The sequence below is a fragment of the Alligator sinensis genome, unplaced genomic scaffold (genome assembly GCF_000455745.1).
Source record: "Alligator sinensis unplaced genomic scaffold, ASM45574v1 scaffold1008_1, whole genome shotgun sequence".
Taxonomy (NCBI): Eukaryota; Metazoa; Chordata; order Crocodylia; family Alligatoridae; genus Alligator; species Alligator sinensis.
In genome coordinates, this window is record NW_005842013.1 from 612,008 (window position 1) to 636,650 (window position 24,643).

Here is a 24,643-nt window from a genome sequence, read left to right on the forward strand (position 1 = left end):
GTAGGTGTGCTGGACATTTTTCCTCCCTAGGTGCAGCACTTGGCATTTCTCCTTGTTGAACTGCATTCTGTTGTTTTCTGCCCACTTGTCCAACCTGTCCAGATCTGCTTGCAGCTGTTCGCTGCCCTCCGGCGTGTCCACATCTCCCCATAGCTTTGTGTCATCTGCAAACTTGGACAGAGTACATTTCACTCCCTCATCCAAGTCACTGATGAAAACATTAAAGAGTATCGGTCCAAGGACCGAACCCTGTGGGACCCTACTTCCCACACCCTTCCTGGTCGAAACTGACCCATCCACCACGACTCTCTGGGTGCTGTACTCTGCCTTGGTGAGGCCACAGCTGGAGTACTGCATCCAATTCTGGGCTCCACAATTCAAGAAGGATTTTGAGACGCTTGAGAGAGTCCAGAGGAGAGCCACGCGCATGATCAGAAGGCAGGAGAACAGGCCTTGTGAAGAGAGGCTGAGAGCTGTGGGACTCTTGAGCTTGGAAAAGCACAAGCTCAAGGGGGGCCTGGTGGGTGCTTATAAGTACATAAGGGGTGTAAATCAGGACCTGGGAGAATGCCTGTTCACCAGAGCACCCCACGGAAAAACAAGGACCAATGGTCATAAACTCCTCCAAGACCGTTTTAGGCCGGACATAAGAAAAAATCTCTTTACTGTCCAAGCCCCCAAGACCTGGAATAGACTCCCTACTCTGGAGTCATTCAAGAAACGCTTGGATGTTTATCTTGCTGGGATCCTTTGACCCTAGATGACTTCCTGCCCCTGAGGCAGGGGGCTGGACTTGATGATTTTCGAGGTCCCTTCCAGCCCTAATGTCTATGAAATCTAAGAAAGTGGGACTTCAACTCACTGCCCGATTGAAAAAAAATCAAAGTTGTTTGCACTTCAAGGAGATGAATCGACAGATATCTTGAACAGTGCAAAAAGTGGGGTTTTGCTTTTATCATGGTGGGACGAGGATTTTTGACAAAATGGTTGGTGGGACGTAAGGTGCAAAAGTTGAGAACCGCTGCTTTAATGGACAGAGGCCCGGGATGCCCAGCTGGCAGGGATGAGGTACACACAGTGCATGGGGAATGCTGTGGGGGGACAAGAGGAGACACAGGCTGGGAAGAAAGGTGACAGGCCAAGGAGGTGCTGCAGCATTGTCACTATTGCCGCAAGCAGATGGCACTGCGTTGCACGTCTCTTTTTAGGAGGCACGTCAAGAGCCAAGCCGAGAAGAAGCTGCAGCACAAAGGCATGTCTGCCTGTATTACATTATGGAGGCTGGCACACAGGTTCTTCCGCGGTTCTGACATGCCTCCTGAAAACTGACAGCTTCACCCCATAGCAGTGATGATGGCTGTGTCACCTCTGGTAGGCTCCTGAAGCACCTAAGTGGAGAACTACTGTGCTGGGGAGCCTGTGCTGCAGCAGTGGCAATAGCAGTTGGGTGCGGAGACCCTCTCATGCCCCCTTTGGAGGCTGGTGTTATTCCCTGCTGCCCATTGCCACCACAATGACAATCTGCAGCGCTCGCCTTCTTTCCTACCCCGCAGCAGCCTTTACATAGCATCCAGCTTCACTATCCTCAGGTGTAGCATAGCTGGCAAAGAGTGATCAGGCTCTACTGCCATGAGCAGCAACTGGAGTTTTGGGTCACATTTCGTCAAGAACCAACCGAAGAACACAATGGACAGATGCTCCTTTCCAACATACACATTACTGTTTAATAGCATCCGTTTGTATTAGTCACTAAATACTTGTTCAAATAGTGGTATTCTTCCTCTCTTCAGCAAGATACATTCATTAAGTTTCAGATCACTCCATAATATTTTTACAGGTCACCCAATGACAGAATTGCAGCCCAACATACAAAACATATTACTCAAAAAGAAATAGCAAAAAAGTGAAAGGGACTTTAAAAAAAAAAAAAAAAAAAAAAACCAACTATGATGTACTATAAAGATTTAAGAAATGTCATTATTTACAAAAGTAAAATTTACCTGATGAAATATAGGTTCTTTCAATTTTAGGTAAATCTGCAAAGAATCAAAGAAAAGTGTTACCCCAACTAGATGATAAATTTTCCTTATTCTGAATGTTGACAATTAAATATTTGAACTATGTTAGAATAAAAGCACAACAATCCAACTACACAGAAGAGAAGCCTTTGAATTCTTTCTCCTGAGAAAAGCAAGTTCTAGAACTTCATTTGGTGATTTTTTTGCTGGCTTTATATCACTATCACATAAAGAAAACAATTTAAAATAGATATTCCAAACAGAGAAATAAAATAAAGGCATTTTGGATTGTATTTTTTTTTAAAACTGCACCACGCATACAAGTAAATTAAAAAGTCATCAAAGTTAAACATATATAAAACATTGATATAAACTAGGAATATTGAATGAAATCTCTTTTTGCATGCAATTACATTTTACTGTAATTTTCAATCTGATACTACAACTGTCATTCTGGAAGTCAAAGTGTCCAACTGATAAAAGCAATGAGTTCCAACCCTGTTTAAGAAGAGGTATCCACAACAGGCTATATACCAAAAGGAATAATACAGGCACTGGCAGGAAGAAGGCAGGGTAGAGGTGTGCCTTATAGACTGACTGAATCAGAGACGCATAAGCTTTTGTAAGCCACAGCTCACTTCATCAGATGCTACGACAGAATATGCACAGAACAGACTATCAGACAGAAAGATTCGAATACAAAAGATGGGGGCAACAGGGGTTTCTACTAATGTCATGTATGCCATCATCCACTTACAGTGCCCCTCTGCTGGCTACACTGGATGGAAAGATCCCTACCGGAAAGAACGAGAGAACAATGATGTGATATCATGTCCAAACACATACACACGCCTGTGGAAGCACACTTTAACCTCCCTACACAGTCCATCACTGACCTCCAAGTAGCTGTTTAAAAGCCGCCTCTGAGAAACTGCAGAACAATAAATCATCCACAGACTGGACTGTGTGAAGTATGGGCTAAACAGGGACTATGGACTCTTATTCCATTGCCTGGATTAGCTTTTGGGACCCCTTCGTCCCTATGGATTTATGACTTGTTTGCGTCTCTTAGCACTGCCTCCCTTCCCTCACCATATCTCCCTTCCCTGCCTTTTGTATTCAAATCACACCCTCAATTCAATAGCTTTTTCTGTGAATGTCCTGTGATAGCATCTGACAAAGCGAGCTCTTGCACATGAAAGCTTATGTATCTCTACCTCAGTTAGTCTACAAGGTGCATCTTTACCTTGCCTTCTGCCTGCCTTCAGACTAAAAACAGGTAACTATGAAGTTATGCATATATTAGAGATGGAAATGGCAAGACACTTAGTTTTCTTGACTGAGGAAGGGAAAAAAAGATTCTAGCCAGGTCTGCAGGCCAGTCATAGTGAGGACACTGAATTGGAATCACATTCATTCTGACTCTGTCATATTCATTTTGCTAATTAAAGAGCTTTGCTTGAAGACTATTTAGCACATATATAACTTTCTAACCACCTTTGCAAAGTGCATTGGGATCAGAAGTTAAACATGATTATCCTTGCCTTATGGCTGGGTAAACAAACTCAGAAACACAGAAACTTGCCTTAAGGTCTCTTAACAGGTCAGCAAGACAACTAGAACAAAGCCCATTCTTCTTGCTCACTGTCCCAGACCTAGATGACCTTCTCTTTATATAACTGAACTTTTCTTTTTAAAGGTAAAGTGTTTTCAATGAGGTTATACTTCTAAAAAGGGATTAAGATGTTCCAGAGGACAGTTACATTTTGTCCAATGTAATATTTACCCTCAGAATTATTCCCCTGCTCAATTTCAATAGTACATAACAAAATGTAAAAGGTGAAGCACTACCACTGTGATATTCCTTAAGTGGCAGGAAATTACTAAATTACACAGGAAACTTGTGCAGAAGAACCAGATACTTACAATGCTGACTACAAAACTGTATCCTATCAATATACAAAGCAGCGGGTAATTGACTGTATTCTTGTACTTGAAACATTCATACCTGAAATAAAACATAAGAAAGGTGACAATATATTCTACCTTGCATAGCTATGTACATCTTTCATGGGGTCTGACTGGTTAATGGCCATGCATTTCTGATTAAAGGGAATTCAGAAAGGAACAGCACAAAAACCGTAAGTTCTGACAGAAATGTGCGACTCTTCCATGAATCCATGTCACTTTCACTGGCAAAAATTATGAGTCTAACATATTTAATTGCATATGGCATACACCTTTCCCCCCCAAGAGAACAAGCCCTCCAAAACAGGAGTGCATGTCTTAAACAGGGAAGCTGGTTTTTTTTTCCCCCTGCACTTGAATGAAGGAATGGAAGCATGGAGACACTGTAATCATGTCATAGTTAGTTTTAACCCTTTCACGGTCACCACCAAATTGGCAGTATCTTTTCACTCAGCAGCCAAAAGCTGCTGCCAATTTGGCAGTGGCTGCTCGAGGGCTAAAATTCTAGCATTTGCTGAAGCTAGAGAATGTACTCTGTCCCGGTGGTCCCAATTCAGCCTTGCTGCTGGAACTGTCCTTTTTGCTTATGTTGTGCCTTCCCAAAACAAGGTGCATTTCTTATTTGGGGGTTTGCAGTATGTGACAAAATACAGTTATTCCACTTACAATAAACATTAGTTTGACACATTTTTCATTGTAGATTAATGTATAAAAAGCACTTCGGAAAAAATATGTAGCGTGAATACATGGAGGGTGAAAGTAATTCAATAGGAGGAAGCTGTAATGTTTAGGAGTTACTCCAAGATCAGTAACAGGCAGCAGACTTAATTTGAAGCGTGATATAGCTGTCAAAATTGTCAGTGTAATTCCAGACTACAGATTCAGGGTATGAATGGGATCCCACAATTAAGATAATTTGACACAGCCCTAGTGTCATCACACGTAAGGTATGCTTAGACTGCAATCAAAAGGCATAACTGCAGTATATATGGTTGTATCGAACCTAGGTTGGGTACAGGAAACAATCTAGAGACCGCAGGGTAATATAACCTGTGGTGGGCATCATGCTGCTGTGGTTAGATTGCTAGTGGCACTTGAGGTAGTAAAACTATCTATGTCAGAGCTAGTAGTGTACCTCTACACTATGCGTTCACATTTTTGTGACTGCAGCATAGACCTGTCTCTACAACCATATGTAGTTACGAGTGCAACGTGGTTAGGAAAGTGACTGATAAATCAGAACAAAAGCCAAGAACAAGACTGACTGAGGCTGGAGGACTTGATGTATGGAGAAAGAATAAAAGGGGTAAACATGTATAAACTTAGCTAAATGATAAATAAAATATAATACACCATTGGTCTGCAAATATTTAAAGATTCTAGCCACTCAGGGATCAGAAGGAAAACTGCTGACTGAATCTTTAGAAAAAGCCATAGACTCAATGGACTATGGAAAGGGACCTGTAAGATCACTGAGTCCTGTCCCCTACCATAGGCAGGAGGTTAAAGAGCTCAAACTAGTTGAACGAGGTGCTTATCCAGCCTCCACTTGAACACCTCCAATGACAGCGAGTGCACCACCTCTGCCAGGAGCGTGTTCCAGATTCTAGTTACCCTTATGGAGAAGACGTTCTTCCTTATGTCCAGCCTAAATATTCCCTTTATTAGCTTGTGATCGTTGGTCCTAATCCTCCCAAGGGGTGCCTTCCTGATGAGTTGGGAGGAGAGTAAGATGTGCTGGGGTTGAGAGAGTAGGATGTGCTGGGATATGGAGGGAACTATCAGTAGCAGTCATGGTAGAAACTCCAGAGCCTGGGACTTTCACTGAAAGCTGGAACCAAGTAGTGGGGAATGGTATGAATGGTACATGGCTCCAGGATGATCCTAGCTATAAGCTATTAACAGACGTAGGTGAAATTTTAAAGCTATGGAACAACCACAGCATCAAAACCCAACAACAGTGTTTTTATCTTTGTGTTTTGCCTTTTGGTCTTATTCAAAATCAGGCAAAACAAATGCAAATGTTGTCTCAAGGAAACAGAGTGGGTTTGGGTGAAGTTGAAATGTTCTTAAGAATGAAAAACGTTATGGACCTCATCTTCAGCTAGTGTAAATCCTGTGACTACAAGTTACATCGACTGACAAGTTTGCTCTATGATGTTCTACTTCATCCAGCATAGGCGATGTGTAGGGGGAGCACGGGGTGGGGTGGGGGGCATATGCCCCTCCGAGAGAGCTGGTGCTTCCCCTGACAGCAAGCGTTGTGGCTGGTAGGGGGGCATGGAGAGTGCTTGTGCCCCCCCTAAAATTGGCTTCCTCCCTGGCTGCTGGGGAACCCCCTCCTCCGGTCATGCTCCATTGGTGCCCCCCCAAACTTGGGAGGCACCAGTTGTCCATGTCATCCACCAGAGGCAAACAGACTTCACTGAGGCTACACCAGTTTGCAACAGCTGTAGATCTGGATTGGGGGTTAAGGAGTCTAAAACTCTCTGGTGGCAACAAGAACAAATGGATCTGCATCACAAGTTGGATTTTAAAAGCACAAAGCATTCATGTTGCTTCAGGGACTGGAAGTGACAGATGGGAAAAAAGAAGATAACTTTGTAAGTCTTGACTGTTTGTTCGAGTTGCCAAATGTTGCACAGGTCCCTAAGCTAAGGGGGGGTAGAACTAAGGAGGGGGAACTGCCATATGCAGCATACAAAAAGGTTATGGCAATTTTTCCAAGGGTCTCCTCAATAAAACACATTTATTTCCTGTGAAAAATCAGAATAAAAAAGCAGCTGGTCAGAAAGCTGGTCTAACCAGAGCTTAGAAGTATACATTTGGAGTCTGGTTATATCTTAGAAACATGGTTTCTCGTGAATGAAAACTTTATCGTTGTTGCAAGCATTACTACAAATGAGAACTCTATTGCTTTTGTTGCTTATAAACCAAATAATGCCAGCTGTAATCTTAGAGATTTAAGCTGCAAAGCATTTATGTGAATACAGATATGAAAAACTGAAAGCCTGATCTTACACCTACTGAAATCATTAGAAGCTTTAGCATCACTTCCAGTGAAAGCAGGATTAGGCTCCGTGCATTCAACATTTAATTAAAATAGCTTTCCAATATTCAAGGAAAAAAAAGTTTGACAAATACTTACAGGCAGTAGACAAACACACAACAAGTGTATATCATTGGCAGCTCATCCAACAGCTACAAAAAACAGAGACAAAGAAACATGGAGGTTTCAAAATTTGACAGCCAGTTTCTTGATGGTATTTTGCAAATGAACTGGCAGTACTAAAATTCATCAGGATTAATCTTGTAGAAACTGATTTTTTTTATTGCTACATTTTAGGAAAACAAACAGTCAGACCTTTGAAAATCTCTGCCATTTTTCACTACTTTACATTCACCTTTAACGTTTAGGGAAATTATAGGACGGTGATACACACTTCGTAATCTGCACAAAACTTTACTGGCATCTCCCCAGCTCTTTGAAAATACTGGACAGGGGCTATAGCAAACTCCCATGTTAAGACCTTAGTTTTACAAAATGAAATTACAGAACACTGATGCAGAATGAATGATGTTGTTAGGCAGCTGTGTTTGTTTTTCATTTGCAAAATTCAGTAAATTGCAACAAGCTAAAATAAACGTCTCCAGTTATGACTGTAAAACGGTGCAGTACTTTCAACTGGCGTTTCTCAACCTGTGGGTCGTGACCCAAAAGTGGGTCGCAAGAATATATGAAAGGGTCATGGACAAATTTTAAATATGGATTCTCCTTTACAGGAGAAAACTGTGGGAAACAGTAACTTTTCCCTTGCAGGCTGGCAGAGCTCATTTGCAAGAAGCCACTTGGACCCCCCCCCATGCCCGCCCCACAACACTACAGGGCTGGGGGCAGTGGGTCAGGAGTGAGGGACACTGGGTTGGGACAGGCAATCAACGTTTACAAATGGGCCCTGGAGAACACGAAATTTTGGCTAAAGGTAAGAAAGGCCTTTTCTGCAAAATACTCTATGGAATTAATAAGCTCCCTTTGCTAGAGGGGACAAAAAAACCCCATAAAAATAGACAGCGCTGTCCAGAAAGCTTGCACCGTTCGAATTTTAGCATTAACAAACAGAATCAGAACGTCGCTGCTTGCCTTAAAAAAATCCTGCTCACCAACAAGTCCTGGCATATTTACACATGGGAATTTGAGAGTTAACCAATTTCTCAGGGAAGGTGGCTGTAAAAATCCATGAGACTAATAAATCTTAAAAGGATGGCTCGTTCAGTAACTTGGGAAATGTTCGCTCTGCATAGTTACAATCAGACAACAGTTTTGATGCATCTTATAGAAGCACGTTCTTCTTTTTTTCAGAGGGAAATGACTTTCCCCATTACACATGGGAATTTGAGAGTTAACCAATTTCTCAGGGAAGGTGGCTGTAAAAATCCATGAGACTAATAAATCTTAAAAGGATGGCTCGTTCAGTAACTTGGGAAATGTTCGCTCTGCATAGTTACAATCAGACAACAGTTTTGATGCATCTTATAGAAGCACGTTCTTCTTTTTTTCAGAGGGAAATGACTTTCCCCAGAAAGCCTGGTTGGAGTTGGGGACCTGAATATTTGGTTGTCCTTCCTTTCTGGAAGTTGTTGTGGCTTGCCCAGGTTGCAGCTGCATTAGTACCGTGGGTTCCTGACCCCTCACAGCCACCCCAGGGCAGGGAAACACTTATAGGGATCACAGGACATGACTACAGAAGAAAGCAGCACCACGTGGAGATAGCCCGTTCTAGCTCTGGAGTCGGAAGCAGTGTAGACACATTACCATGACACCGCAGAAGTGCTGATAAGATCTTTTGAAGAACTGCACAGGTGCCCCAACTACCCCAAGTACTGACCAATGTTAAAGGATACAGTTCCAAGTGTAGCAGACAGGTTCCTTTGGTACAAAGCCAGCCCAGATCTGCTAAATTTGTATAGAAGACCACTGAATGCACTGGCCAAGGTTACCATTCGATTGTTAATTTTTACCTTGAAAAACAATGGAGGTCTTTTAAGGAATGGATAAGCCAATTCTCTCAAGTATTCAAGTTTTCAGGCTAGGTTTCTAAATGAATAGCTTTACTTTGCCTGGATATTCTTTTCTGATTGTTTTTTGTTTCTACTGCCAAAAATAAAAAGATGGCTCTTGGTTAAGCTGGCTCTCGGTGGTGACACCTGCTCTTGCAGCAGCACCCTGTCTCCTTTCTGCTCCATGCGGCTGGAGACCCCTGCCTCTCCACTGCAGCGTCCCAGGGTGCAAACTCCAAACAGGCACGGGTGGGGGTTAGAAATCAGAATGATGCTCAGGGACAGGGCAGGGCTTAGCTTGCGGCATACCTACCAAAAAGGTTGGCCAGCACTGGTCTAAAGGCTAAATGCACGGCCTCGATGAAGACTCATCAACTAGTAGGGGTAATTATAGATCTTTTGCAGGTTGAGATTACCTGCTAGACATTGTGGGTGCCTGTAGATGTGCGGGGAGGCTGCTCCAATGCGCTGTAATTACAGTTGAGTCTGCTGGAGTGTGGTAATTAGCAGGGATCTGGGTTTCCCCAATCCCAAGGAAAAAAAAAAAAAAAAAAAAAAAAGAGAGAAAATGTGGATTTCTCATTTTAACAGAGAAACACATGGATTTTGCCCTTTCGCAAAGAGCTCCCTGCAGGCTGGCAAAGTTGCAGACTGCAAGGGGCTGGGGGGCAGGAGGAGGGTGCCCAGGCAGCCTGGAGAATAGCTCCCACAAGTTAAGTCTGGCAGTGGGGGGGCAGGGATTGAGGCCCCCACAGGAAGGGAGGGAGGGAGGGAGGGAGTTGGGCAGGGCTGGGGGCCTGGAGCTGTAATGCGTGGCTGCAGGGCAGTGGGCCAGGGCCATGGGTGGCTCATCCAGGGGGCGAGGCCCCAGCTCCCCACTGGGGAAGCAGGGGGGCCCATGCCCCCCAGACCTGTGCCAGGCCTAACTCCGTCCAAGCCTTCAGCGGGCAGCCTACATCCCCCGCCCCTCAGGTTCCACTCTGGCCGTGCTGCCCGTCGGGGTAGGGGAACCCGGCTCCACTTTCTGCCATGTTGCAGCAGCTGCTGCCGCCCGCAGGTGGCAGCTGGCGCTTGGGTGCTGTACCCAGGTCCCTGGCCCCGTAGCCCTGGCAGCCGGGGGCCCCCCTCCAGCAGGGCTGTGGGGGTAGGGCGCTGTGGTTTGGGAGCAAGGGGTCTGGACCTGTGTTCTTTGAGTTACGGAGACAAGGGGAGCTCTGATTTTCCATGATAAACACAAAACCAAATGTCAACATATATAGGTATTTAGAATTTATTTTATTATAGTGATTGAGGCATTGGTAGACTTCCAAATTGCTTTAAAACTGTATATGTAGGAATAAAACATTGTGTTCAACTGACACACACACACACACGCCCCCTTTCATTTTAATTTTGGATTTTTGGGGTTTTAATCAGAGAATTTGCAGTTTTTAAACAGAGAATTTACAATTTTTTTCCCCCCCATCAGGGAAACCTGGGACTCCTGGTAATTAGTGCACTCCAGCAGCTTCGGCGTCTCGTGCATCAGTGTCTCTGCGCTTCAAAATAGTGGCAGAGGCACTTTAGCTAAAGCTTGTTCAATGAGCTTAAGTTAAAGCACCCTCACTACCATTCTGAAGCATGGGGACACTGATACATGAGGTGCTCTTGAAGCCCATCTAATTAAAGCATCCCCACTCCCACAGCATGTGTAAAAGCACCCCATGTGCTGCAGAGCCGCTGGCTGAAGAAGTGACCTAATTTCTATAAAGTGTGAACCCCAATATACTGGTCTCCATGATAGCACGCTGCACTGGGACTGATAACCTCCAGTTGGAGGTCATCATGATTCAGAGAATGAATTTTCTGTTTTCTTTTGCATGTAGAACAGGACAAAGTTTTACAAGGGGGGGTGGGGGGACGGGACGATGGTCTTACAATCCCTTTGCCCAATAATGCACTCCTGAAGACCTGTTTTTTTATTCCCAATCAGAAGAAAACAAGCCTAACAGCTGGTGCTTTCCAAAGAGTTCCCATCTCAGTGACAAAGGGAAAACGTACATCCAAAAGCAGAGATTTATACTGACAAAACATGAAGTGGAATATGAAGATATAATGGACAATACAATAGCTCCAGGTTAAAGGCCTTGGTACCAAACTGAAGCTATAATGAAGGTTAACAGAGCATCTTGGTTAAAAAACATGCATCAATCCCATAATGGGTAAAGTCCCCTCTTGCTAGAGTAACCAGCTGGTTTAGCCCACTGATTTAGAACCGCACACGTTGCTACATGTTCATCAGTGGCAATACCTAGTAAAATGGGAGTCTATATTATATCTTTGTGGAAATCGTATTCAATGACTCAGAGTAAGAATACTTACCTTACACAATGAAGAAAATGAGACTGGGTAAAAACAAGCTCCTACAAACACCACGTTCTGTTCACTTTGATACGAAGCTTTCTGCCAGCTCGGCCAGACTTAAATGGATCATACAGAGATGCTGGTTTGAGCCAAAGGCATCTCGGTATAAACCAACCCCTCAAAAATGTATAATACAGCACTGGAAGTGTGTGTAACACTCCTTATTAACAAGGAAAATAGATTCACATGGTCAAGGCACGCTTTGGTAGAGAACTGAGCAAGACACCTAGATGAGGTTATTCACATCTACATATTTTTACTGACCTGCATTTCATACTTCAAGGTCATGTGGAAGCACCAAGATCCCAATCCCACAGCTGAAACCAAAGCAAAAGCACAATTAATATAAAAGCCTATGTAAAAAACAGAACTTTTTACAGTACATTATCTTTAACAAATGAACTTTATTGACAACTAATCTTTAAGCTATCACTTAACAGGGCCATTTTCAGGGCCATCCATCCACTTCTTTCAATGCCTTTTAGCTGAAACTTTGCTCATTAAAGATCTCATTGAATTGCTTGCAAGAGAATTATTCTCCTCAGTTTCCTTTTCCATAAAAGGGTATGGTAGCTACAAGCAATCAGATATACAAGATTACTGTTATCTCAGGGTTTCCCCCAAATATTTGTGTACTAAGGCTGTTCAGAAAGATGAGGAGACAGATAGTTACTTAGCAAGGTCTTGTTGCTTAGTACAACCACCCCAGACTTATGCTGTTTTGTTTTGTTTTTTTTAACTTGTGTTGAACAAGAAGGTTTTAAAAGCCAGGCTTTATGAGAAGGCAGAGCACAGGATTGGAATTCACACTTCAGAACTGAGTTCATAAATTAAAGGAAAACTATACAAAATTAGAAACGCAAAAATCTAAAACTCTTGGTTCAGAAATGATACCTTTTATTAGATCAACTGAGAAAATCAGAGGCAGAATTATACAAAATTAGAGGCAGACACAACAGGGACTGCAGTTTGTGGAAATACCGTGGAATGATTAACAACCATCAAACAGGTCTTTTCTATTTTTGACTCGTCACAGGTGACCTTGCTTTATACCTATGACATGTATCCCCCTTTTATCTCACAACGTACTTCTGAAATTAATTCAAACAACCACCTCTTGCCTGTGTCCAGTCCACCCCATTTTGCAAAAGTGACAGATTTCTTAGAAGATTGGTCTGTTTAGCTCATGAGTGGCAGGTTTTTGATTCTTTGGTTTTAAAAAAAGAAGGTCTGTCCCTTTATGTTAAGATGTTAGAAAAGAAGCTCCTTGCCACTGAAAACTTCGCTTTCTTTACCTACAGGAGTAGAGATGCTAACAATGATTGGCTAAGCTCCCATTAGGAAGTTAAATTACACCCTAAAACTTTTCTATAGTTTTGTAGGCAGAATATAGACAAACAATCCAATGCAAGCGAATTAACAGATGTTGTAACTGTGCACGTAGGCAAAAGCTAAACTAGGAACCTTCCTTTTCCTCCCTTCAGGGTCACTGTGGGCGCGTAGACTTTGCTTGGTGCTAAATTCCCACTTAAATTTGCTCACTTGGGGGGGGGGGGGGGGGGGGGGGGTTCATGCATACCCCAAGGAAAGCAGGTTTTTTTCCTTTTGCTCTGAATGGTTGCGTAGGTCAGTGTTACTCTATTTAAAGGCTGTCAGCCTTCACAGCCAAAGGCACAATGGCTAAATTTCATTGCTGGGTCATCCAATCATGTTATATGCAACACATGTGAAAGTTTGCATAGACCCAGGAATGGAAGACCCTGGTAAAAAACATCCAACTGCTTGCAAGGAAGGGGGAAAAAAAAAAAAAAAAAGTTGCAGCCATATGAAGCAGCTTTTTGCACCAAGGAAAATTTGCCCTCAGCTAGGAAATGTTTACACCATTTACAATCCAGGACAATTTCTTCTTACGACAACTGTTAGTTTGCCTTTGCTTTCAGGCTCTTTGTCTTGGAGCAAGTCGCATTATAGAGCCCTAGTGGGTTGTTCTTTAAAATGTTTTTATGAGCTTATTAGACAAGAGCTGCAATGTTGTTATGCAAAATGAAGAGAAACTGTTTATTAATATGTGCGTTTGCAATGCAATCATATTGTTTAACTTCCTTTATGCTTCAGGGAAATAGGACATGACTGCCTACATGAAAAGCAAAGGTACTCCCATCACTTCCAAGGTGTTCCTGACTACATTCGGAATGACAATTCATTAATAGCTAACATTAGGCACTGCACAAATATCACAGAGGCTCTCTCCTTTCATACTGGTTTTATATGAATGACATCTATTCCCTCCTCCCTAATTATTCAATGGAGAATTTTTTTCTGACTATGCACACCAACTCTTCCAACCATCACTGAGTTACCAAATCAAACTCATCATTGTAGAGGCTGTCAGTATAGTTAAGGCAACATTAGTATTTCCTGTTCCAAATGATTTTCAATTGCTAACAGCTAAAATTTTCATTTGGGCAGAAACACATTAGACAAAAAGTTGCATTGTGTTTGAATGAACAATTAGGCAGTTACTTAACAATTACGTTAATGTTGTTACTTTAGGTTATAAACAAATACTAAACTCATTTTCTGCATATCAAATTGTTTTGCAGATCATTAGTCCCAGGTCTGCAGTTAGCTTATAAAAATACAGTTATTTCGTTTTGAAAACATTTTTTCGGTGGCCTGATGAAAAAGGGGAGTTTCTCATATTTTGAAAAACGATACCGTTGGCAAGATCTTATTTAGGCTTAAAAGGCAAGTGTTGAATAAATTAATGCTGTAGGCATGATTACTATATGCACGCTATTTTTGGAAGCACCCGCAAGGGAGGTAATCATGACACCTCTACTAATAGATAGACAGAGAGATGTGTAGTATATATCACTATCTAGTGTATATATATAGATATACCACTATCTATCTATCTATCTATACACACACACACAAGACAGTGATATATACTACATACCTATCTATCTGTCTGTCTATTAGTGGTGTTTATTTTAGTCACGGAAAAATGTGGATTTTGCGTTACTTAATCTGAAAATTGGGGATTTCCCCCCCCCCACCAGAGAAAACCAAGATCCCTGGTTATAAGTATTCCCAGCAGTTATCAATCCATGATGCAGAAGTCCCCTACCAGGCATCTCTATTCCTCCTGCCACCTCCCAAAACACAGCATTTTAAGACTAACTTCCACAAATTCTTAAACTGGGAAGGGCACTGGGGATCCTATTGGGTGCACAAATTATAGCACACCAATTTGTTGCATTGTGCTTTGTCTGCCAGACAGACAAGGGGCTGGTCCACTACTAACGCTCCGCAGTTCAACTCTCAAAACTAAAATTGTCAGTCGCATTCTTCATAAATTGTTCGTGATGGAAAGGAAAGAAATTGTCGTTAAAAAAAAAAAAAAAGAGAATAAGACAATAACTGACAGCTCATATCCTATTAATACGTTCTTCCGACAAGGCATTTTCAAGTTGAAACAAAAGCTATTAACGGCTAGGTGTCACTTTTTAACTGGCTCATTGTGTGTTACACATCACACAGGTATCTTAAAGAGTAAGTAGTTCTACATGTAAAAACTGGATGGAGTATGAACATTACAGCTGTGTGATTTTTGCTTTTGGCATGCTTTTATAACTGCATGGAAAGCTCCACAAAACAGCTTTGAACTGAAAAGGAAGCCCCGGCAGATCCAGTGTTATTAACTAGATCAATCACATTTTGAGGCTATCAGAACAGAGTATCGGTAGACTACAGGTTGTGGTTTATTATTAAAAAAAAGAAACAATGCGGGGAATCAACTGATAAAAACCTTCACAACCACTTTCTCTAACCAACCTGGAACAACGAACACTGAGGTGTGGAGCCCGATTTAAAGATTCAATCCTTTGGAGACGGATTATGAGAGTATATAAACTATGTTAACAGACGGGTGCTGAAAAAGTCGTCTGGAGATTACAGAGCTTTGGGAGTTGACAGGACAAGAAGCATTATATTAATTCACTACTAGTTCAAATCCAGCCAAGTAGGGCTGGCAGAAATTTCAAAAATTTTTGGAATCAAGATTAGAAGGCAATTAAGCATCCATTTGACAAATAAATATACTGGAGTTTTTTCCATTTCAAATAATAAAAAAAAAGAAACTATTTAAAAATTTTCCCCCTCCCTTGCTGGCTTCTGGAGAGAGAGAAAAAAAGCTATACTTTCCCTGTTATCATTTCCTTTTTAAAACATTCTCCATGCCTCACCTTCCCACCCTCACCTTCACTGGAAAAAAAGCAAAGGAAAGAATCACACAGAGAACAAAAATGCTGAACAGCTATTTTCAATTAAAAAGACGGTCGACAAAAGGAAAGTGGTTCAAAAAGTGTATATCAAAAAGGCAAATTATGTATGAAGACGTTTCAACCAACTCTGCAGCGGAGGCTGAGACGCTGTAAGGGCTGTTGTTGCCTTTTGACCCAAGGGATTTGGTTCCTACTTTAAATGAGGATGTTGTAAAAGAGAAAAGGAAGCCTGGAGCTCTGAACCCGGTGTCAGCCAAAGGCTGCCAAGCTGTCCCAGTTTCCTCTGATATATCCATTTTCTTCCCATAACTCACCAGTACTTTTTCCCACGCGACAGAAAGAACTACTGCAAGCGTGAAGGGGTCTTAAAACGTATTTTTGCCCTGTAAAGCATTTCTTGAGCAGCAGATGCTGCAGGGTATTTAACCTTGCATTCACATGTGGCCTCTATTCACACTTCCACTGAAAGTGCAGTTATGTCCAACCTTCCCATTACACGAAGACTTCAGAATCAAGGCCCTTCTACACAAATATTCGCCTCCCTAAAACCCGTCACCAGGATGAGACATTCTACCAGTGTTTCCCTAAATGATGGCATTTTTTAACTGGGAACAAACGTGATGAGAAACAATACTAAAAAATAAAAAAAGATACAGAAGTTAGCTTCCCACATGACCCCTTTCTTATAAAATGGGAAATACAATTGGGTTTCTATACAGAAAGCCAGGTCAGCATCACACTGCTAAAAGTTTCCCTGTGCATAAGTGGTTTTTGGCAAGTGGGAAGTCTGAGTCACCGGGTTTGGCAGAAAGTGAATCAGCCTATTTCTCCTTTAGTTTTAAAAAGCCGCTTAAATTAACGTGACAGATCCCATATGACACACCTCAACCTTTTGAAGGGCAATATTCGGACTCTTTGAACACTGGAAGAAAGCAAAGAATACACAACATCACCATATTTTAGGTTAGTGTTAGGCAGTCAAGTAGCACTGAAAAGGACTGGCAACGCAAGATCCTGTTCTTCTCAAAATTATTATTGCAGGCTTCTTGGTACTTAGCAATTCCAGATACCGGGCTGTGCTAGTACATAGCTACTGTTAACTGATGCATCATTCATTTCAAATGATGTAAATGCAATCCTATCCACAAATTTAGGCCATGTGTGACTGTTACTCATGCAGTCCCAACAATGCTAGAGCCTTTCAAAGCAGCATTGACACTGGAAAAGATTTTGACGTTATGTGGGTTCCAGCTAAGGACATGTCCAAGTTGTATGAACTCTCCCATGATTTGAGTCTTAAAATGGACACAATAACTCCTTGGGGATACGGATTTGTAAGGAGTTTCAGGTAGAATGAACATTTTGATACGATTCTGCTTTTACTCTCTTTTAGGAGAGAATTCTGGGAGCTAGAGGGACAATATTCTATGTTTAGTTTGAGTATTAAAAGGTATCTGCAAATTTTTTCATTTAAATATTATCCAGACTACTGTATTTCATGGTGTACAAGTCAAGTTTTGAAGCCCAATTGTTTACTCTTAAAATTCAACCTCGACTTACGCACCGTATCACCGTCCCCTGTGAGCAACTCTGGGCTCAGTGCTTGCTTGGTTGGTACGGCCCAGGCAGTGCCACGTGCAGGGCATGGGGAAGCGTCAGCTGAGCACTGAGCTTGGCGCTGCTCCCAGGGGATGGGGACGGGGACAGGCTCAGCCCCATGACCTGTGAGTGGTGCTGTTGAGCACCAAGCCTGGCCATGTCAGCTGAGCACCGAGCCCAGTGACGCTCACAGGGGATGGGACTGGGCTCGGCAGTCCAACTGCAGCAGACAGGGCCAGGTTCAGTGCTTGGTTGGCGCAGCCCCATCCCCTGTGACTGGCACCGGGCCTAGCATTCAGCCTAGGCAGTGCTGCTCTCAGGGGATGGGGCTGCGACTGCCGAGCACTGAGCCTGGCTGTACCCGTCCTGTGAATGACGCTACAGCATGCATCCGCCCCATGGGTGCCTAGCCTGCAGTGAGGGTGTGCAGGGGCTGGTATAAGTCGACCTCATATTTCTGATCCAAAGAGTTAAGTCGACTTATACACCAGATCTACAAGATTCCTAACTTTTTGGATCAGAAAAATGGGGTCGATTTATACACCATGCTGACCTCAACACTATGAAATATGGTACTTATACTATTGACAGAATGACAGATTAGATCAAAACAAAAGTCAGCCACACTACACAACCAAGAAACAAAACCAGTTAACTGCTTAAGGAGTAAAGCAGATGCATTTATTTCTCAAGTTTAATTCTGTTGCCTTAATTTGCACCCTCACTGTTGTGCAGTTGTTGTGGTGGTTTTCCTCTCCTGCATTTCTCCCCAGGGTATATACTATTGACAGAATGACAGATTAGATCAAAACAAAAGTCAGCCACACTACACAACCAAGAAACAAAACCAGTTAACTGCTTAAGGAGTAAAGCAGATGCATTTATTTCTCAAGTTTAATTCTGTTGCCTTAATTTGCACCCTCACTGTTGTGCAGTTGTTGTGGTGGTTTTCCTCTCCTGCATTTCTCCCCAGGGTATAGGGAATGGCATCTGAGTAGAAATAGGGGAATAAAGCCTCGGTTGAAAAGTTTGCAATAATGGCTTCTACGTGCACGTGACTGCTCACGGTTTCAATGACGGCAAAGTCTCTGAGGTTGCTTGGCAATTCTTATGAAGTCTGTAGCTAGTGTGCAAAACCCCTCTTCTGTCAGAGCTCATTTATCTCTGGCACAGTTTGAGTAACGGGGCCCTGGAACGTGTTGAGGCATGCCAGGGAAACAAGAACAAAACAAGAATTAAAAATAAAAAAATAAATCTGGGTGCTACTGCACAGAGACTACATTGTACAGTCTTGAAGCTCAGGAGCTCTGAGAAGAGAGCGCAGAACTGACAGTCACAGCAATACACTTGGAGGACATAAAGAAGAGGTTATCTGAAGTTCCAACCAAGTAAATGTTTGATACAAGAAGTCTGATAGACTTCCTTCTAGAATGAGAAATATGGTACGATAGATATGATCCCGACCCCAAACCTAAGAATTATGTGGGACTAAATCTAATTCTAACAAAGCACTGAAACAGCAAGTCATATAGTAGTCATGCACCAAATTTTGTCTACCTGCTTCACCAGACAAATTAGCCATTCCTCAGCAATAAATATTCCAGATAACTCTGGGAAATATATTACTTTATTGAATAATATACTTCCATAGATGTTAGGGACTGGAAGGGACCTTACAGATCATCCCACTTGGGCAGGAAAGACTGCTGGGGTCAGATGACCCCAGCAAAGTGGGCGTCAAGACACTTTTTCCAAGATTGCCAATACAGTACATTGTACAATATACAACTATCATATACTTGGATAATAAAATGTATTCCCTTCTTACTCAGCTAGCAACAAAATGCCCTTGTGACCCGAGTGGGAGAGGAAATGAAGCCCTAGAACAGTATGCTGCATCTGGAGAAACTTGATTAAAAAAAAAAAAAATCTCTGTATCTAATCTGAACAAGTCATTGATTTAATAGCTGGTTCTTTGCTACCACATGCAGAATTCACGATGCACTTCCAAAATTCAAAATGCATTTTATTTATAGAGGAAGTAGATGTCAGCTATAAAAATCTTGGGGCAATGGGCAGCAAACTGCATGTGCTTTTTTGAACACAATGATATAGAAGAACACAGAGAGATAAACCCCAAACCAGCAGAATGCTTGCAAGTTAGATTTAATACCACGTCCTGGGAAACTGGCTGATTGCATTAGGACAATTTCTATGGAGGAGGGTTGGTACCAGAGTTGTTGTTCTCAATATTTTAGCTTGAAGCCCTTTAAATGGCTGTCTTTGAGCTGCGTTTGCTGAAACTAAACCAAAATGTTCTCGCCTTAACTGGAAAGCAGCAGAAACAGCAGAGCTGCTTTTGGAACATTAACAAAAAGGCAATCAGATTCATCGAGCGAGGAAGCTCAGCTAGGAGGCTTTTAATGCAGTCTGGTACCTGATGTGAAATCCCTGAACAGGTTGGGACCAAATCTGTGTTTACTCATTTGTGACGAAGTGACTGTAAGTAGAACAAAACCTGTTAATAAATAAAAGCTGTCGCAAGCAAAAGCATTCCCTCTGGTATTTCCTTAAGTGAAGGACTTTTTGTATGGTTACCACATCTCCACTTCAGCTTCTTTACCTTTCAGCCAGGGGCTTGCACAAGGTAGCAGAGTTCTTGGCACTTTTCTGCTAGCTTTAAAATTCATAGGAATGTAAGAGGGTACGTACGGGGACACACCTTAGGACTGTCTTAACCAGTGCCTGGTCTCCCACAGTGGCACACAGTAGCAGTTTAATTTTTCAGTCACTAATTTTATTCTATAATGGAGCAACTTCAATGTTAATAGAGGCATTGTCCTGCTCCTGTTTTCCCATCAGCTCTGAAAGTACTTAGTTCCTCTAAGCCTTAATATGTACAAACTACTGTGCAAACAGCAGCAATGTGAACTGTTCATTAACAATATTTTCCCCTTCTGTAAATTAGACAAGACAGACCAACAACTTCAGGAGCGAACTGTAATCTAGGTGTCCAGTAAGTCACCAAGGGTCTGGCTCTCAGGGCATCAAGGACTCAGTTTTGCAGCCGTAAGTTAAATACCTGCTCAAGGTCAGTTAGTAGCAGAGTCCAGGCTGAAGTCATGAGTCCCTGCCTTTCACTCCCACACTTAATTCACTAGTCCATGCTGTAATTTTTCCCAGCTGAGTGCCTTTCAGGACAATCAAGTCAGTTCTGTGTCCCTCCAGGTAGCTCTCTGCAACCTCTAGTGCCCGTGGACACGCTGGCTAGATACAGACATTCAAAAAGTCGGAGGTGCAATTGATCTAAGTTACGTGGTTTTCTGTAAGTGGTGTACTTTAGAGAACAGAACAGACATTCACCGTTTGATGGGGCAGGTGGGGGTAAATCTTAGACCCAATTCTGCCATTTTTAAACCAATCTATGTGCACCAAACTCCTCTTCTGTTATGGGTATGGACTGGTTGTGTGTGACAACCTTATGCTCTGTTCTATAGATGGGTTTCCAATCACTTGTACTGTTAAAAATGTAATGTCTGTGCTTGGCCTCTGTCTTCACTGCAATGGTAGCCAAGGGCCTTAGCTGTGAATTTAGCTCCCCTCCACACAGAGAAACCTTTTATCAGAGTTCAGCGGCACTTTCAAACCAGACTAGTTTGTTTGTCCTTGGTCACAGGCTAAAGTCAGAGCAAGGATTACACTTTAACACCCGTGACTTTGCAGTGGAGAACACAGGCTAAAACACTCCAATGCTGATAGCCTGCCCCACACTTCCTTCACAAGCCCAAAAAGACAGAAATTCCACAGTTCCCTGAAAAAGAACCAGTGCTTCAATATATTGAAACACAAAGACCCAGAGATGTCCCAGCAACACACAACCAAGTGCAGCGTCACCAGGGACAGATGAACTTGGGCATGGCTTTGCAGTATGATTTCTAGGCTAGCCCTGATCATCCTAATTCACTCTGCTGTGAACACAAAACACTTCATGACGTAGCTCTCCACCATAGTATTTCTTGTCATTCTTGACGTGCTTTGATACGCAGTTAAACAATCAAAATTGACATTTAAAGTATTATTGGCAGCAGAGTTGGTATTCACAAATATTAATGCCCCAACTCATGCATCAGAACTATTCTTCTGGGCTTTCTGCATATTTGACTCGCTCTCCCCTGCCCCACCAAGCCATCAACCGCAGCTCAGGGCCAAAGATTTCCAAGGGCTTATTAAGCCCCCTCTCACCTGCAACCCCCCACAAAAAAAAAGACTGCACACAATGCCAAGGCAATGGTACAAGTCATGCTCACAAGCACCCATCTCCATGGCTAATCACACAGACCAATGCCTAGGTGCTGTACCAGTCGAAATCGAATATAAGCACTTGGGAATCCTTACTTCAATGCTCTTTTCTCCTAGCCAGACTGTTGCAAAGTGCATACAGGCAACCCCTGCTTAACATTGTTCCGCTTAGCACTATTTCACTATAACGCTCATTTTAAATTGATACTCGATTTCACTTAGCGCTCAGCAAGTTTCATTATAATGCTCACGATCACCATCTTGGGTCATTAAAAACACTTACAGTTACCATCTTGGATCGTGAAATACTTTTGGTTTCACTTAATGCTCGTTTCACTTAAGACTCAGTTTTTCAGGAAACAATTAAGAGCGCTAAGCGGGGGTTGCCTAAACTCTGAGGGCTGCAACTTTTTCAGACCAACTGATGGAGAAGTCAAAACAGTTTTTATCCCGGTTTATTTTACACATTTAGTGATCCTTAAGGATGAAAGATCTTCTCACTCAAGATGGTCTTCTCCAAGATCCAAATGTCAAAAGTCCATTTCAATGCATCCTTAAGCACGACTCTTTAAATGCGAGTTGTGCATCCTTTACTCTATCCCCAGCTAGCCTTTGTAAAACTTACTTGAAAAATTTTCCAGGAAGCTTGTTAAAACCGAGTTTATGGCTCTGATGCATACAAACTCCCTGTTTGTTAATTATAGCTAGTCTTTCCCACCCATCAGTGCTACCGTGGTCTCATCTACTCTACAAATGTTCTGCCAACAAAACCGAGCGCATCTCCACTCAAAGCCCCGCCACAAAGCTGCAGCCAGTAGAAGGAGTATTTGGACACTACAGTGCTGTATGCTGCTGTTAGCCTGTGCCCTTTGCATTCAGCTGACAGCTGTTTCACTGGAGCTGCACAGAGCCATCAGAAGTACATAGATTCATAGATGTTAGGGGCTGGAAGGGACCTCACAAGATCACTGGGTCCAGCCCCTCTGCACTTAGGCAGGAAAGACAACTGGGGTCAGATCATGGGTTCTTGTGTTTGTGTCTGCAGTCAAGATGTCTGGAAACAGAGTCCAGTGAATGTAGACAAGGCCTAACATTAGGTCTCCATATAACATGCTCCATATTTTAGTATTTAAGCGATGTTAAGGCTGCTCCAAGCATATGGATACAAGTTTTATAGTATCTACTTAAATCTAAATAAGTCAGCACTGCCTTAATAATCCCCATACCAGCACCACTTTTTCTACCAATGGCAGACAGAGAGAAAAGAAAAGGGAAAGGACAGTGTGGACAAAGACCCAATCCTATATATCAGAAGACTGTAAAACTTGAGACCATCTGGAAATTCACTCTCTTTTTGCTGGTAAGGAAGACTTTTGAATGATAGTAACATTATCAGCTCCCCAGGGGTGGGAAAAGAGGGGTTCCCTCACCATAGTTTCAGCAGTATAAGTAGCTGAGGCTCCTTAGGAGCCAGCCTGTAAATCAGCAGGCCGAATGGAGTCCCTGGGAAGAGGAGAGGGCCCTCCAGCTATGGAACAAATGCCTCAAATATGGCTATGATTAAGTGGCTGTGCTAATATAAAATTCAAAGAGTAATTAAAAAGTAACTTGCAACCGACAGGCCTGTGCTCATCCAATTCCTCACCCACTTGTGTTATTTGTGTTTTTATAAGCATTATGAATTAAACATACTAAGTCAGTGCTAGCCTGTTTGGCAGGGACAGACCACACAAGAGAGCTTCTGTAAGTCAGCATAAAAGAAAGCAGTGTGCAAAAATACATGCAGGGGAACAGGACACATGGCCAGAGAAGATCATTTAGTACATCAGAAAGTTATTTGGTGAATTCTAACTCTAGATATCAATCCTTCCAATTAATGCTAACGAGATAAAAAATTATAACTTCAGCCACAGTTCTAACACAGAAAACCCTCTGATTGTCTCTATAAAAGACCTCATCTGAAGTCCCTGCATAATTAAAGTGCAAATCAAATTTTACACATACCTGTGAGACTCAAATATGCAGCTAAATACCGTTTTTCAAGGCCATCTTTATAGGACTGAATCGCACCATAGAGTGGAGGTAGAATGAAAATCAGGTTACTCACTGTGTTCCCTGTAGGACAGAAACCAAAGCAGAGGTTTAGTATTGGGCAATGTGTACTTCAAATGAACAAAGCTGTATTCATTCAAACAAGACTTCAGTTTTCAGCAAAAAAACAGTTACACCTTTCAGCCAGGTCCCTTTCTGCTTTGACACTTGGGCTGCAGTTAAATTTTGCTAACAGCCAAGCAGCCCTATTAACCTTTTCCTTCTTTCCATATGTTTAGGTAACAGCAAGGTGTACTACTTCAGACCCAAATGTTAAGGCTAGGTGGTGGTTAACCTTTTGGCAAAAGCCAGAAAGTTATGGTTACTTTCGATTGGTCTAATAAAAGATATCAGATTTACCTGAAGAACCTTACCTGGTTACTTCGTTAGCACACTTCATATGTTTTACTGAAACTTTTCAAACAAATAGTAATCCTCAAACCACTTGAGTTTTGCAACTGTAAAGCCTTGCTCCTCAAATTCCTCTTTCTGACCCCACAAGCTGGCTTGAACTATTTATCCCAAAATTAAAGTTCTACCTCTTTTATGAACTATGTGTATTGCTACATTGCATAAAAGCCCCAGAACCAGCACCCCAACCTGCTAGTCACTGCAAGCACAGAATAATGGGCGTCCCCATCTGAAAGAGCTTCCAGCTTCATTAGAGGCAAGGCAGTAAATAGACTGACAAGGGGAAGTACAAGGAAACAGAGACAGCATCGGTCAGCATGAAAAGCAGCAGTTAGGGTACATCAGGGAACTCCTGTTGACAAACTTTTTGTAAGCATCATAGGACAACAAGAGTTTGAGGATGGATGTTTCCTGGGAGTAACCCTGAAGCGTGATGGGTAGTGTTGTGGGAGAAAGCATGAAACTGGCTTGTTTGAAAATTTAACCAAGGGACGATGGAGATGAGCC

The 24,643-nt window shown here is 42.4% G+C and overlaps 1 protein-coding gene across 3 annotated transcripts in view; it reads right to left on the minus strand.

Annotated features, from left to right (window-relative positions):
* ACER3 (alkaline ceramidase 3) overlaps positions 1-24,643 on the minus strand; it is a 67,841-nt gene that overhangs the window by 26,286 nt on the left and 16,912 nt on the right. For all 3 annotated transcript variants that reach the window (XM_025202046.1, XM_025202045.1, XM_025202047.1), the window contains 5 exons: positions 23,639-23,749; positions 11,712-11,764; positions 7,135-7,187; positions 3,945-4,026; positions 2,001-2,036 (listed from right to left, as the gene is read on the minus strand). In XM_025202046.1, the coding sequence (XP_025057831.1) occupies positions 2,001-2,036; positions 3,945-4,026; positions 7,135-7,187; positions 11,712-11,735 (195 nt within the window). In that variant the 5' untranslated portion in view covers positions 11,736-11,764; positions 23,639-23,749. The remainder of the gene's footprint in view (positions 1-2,000; positions 2,037-3,944; positions 4,027-7,134; positions 7,188-11,711; positions 11,765-23,638; positions 23,750-24,643) is intronic.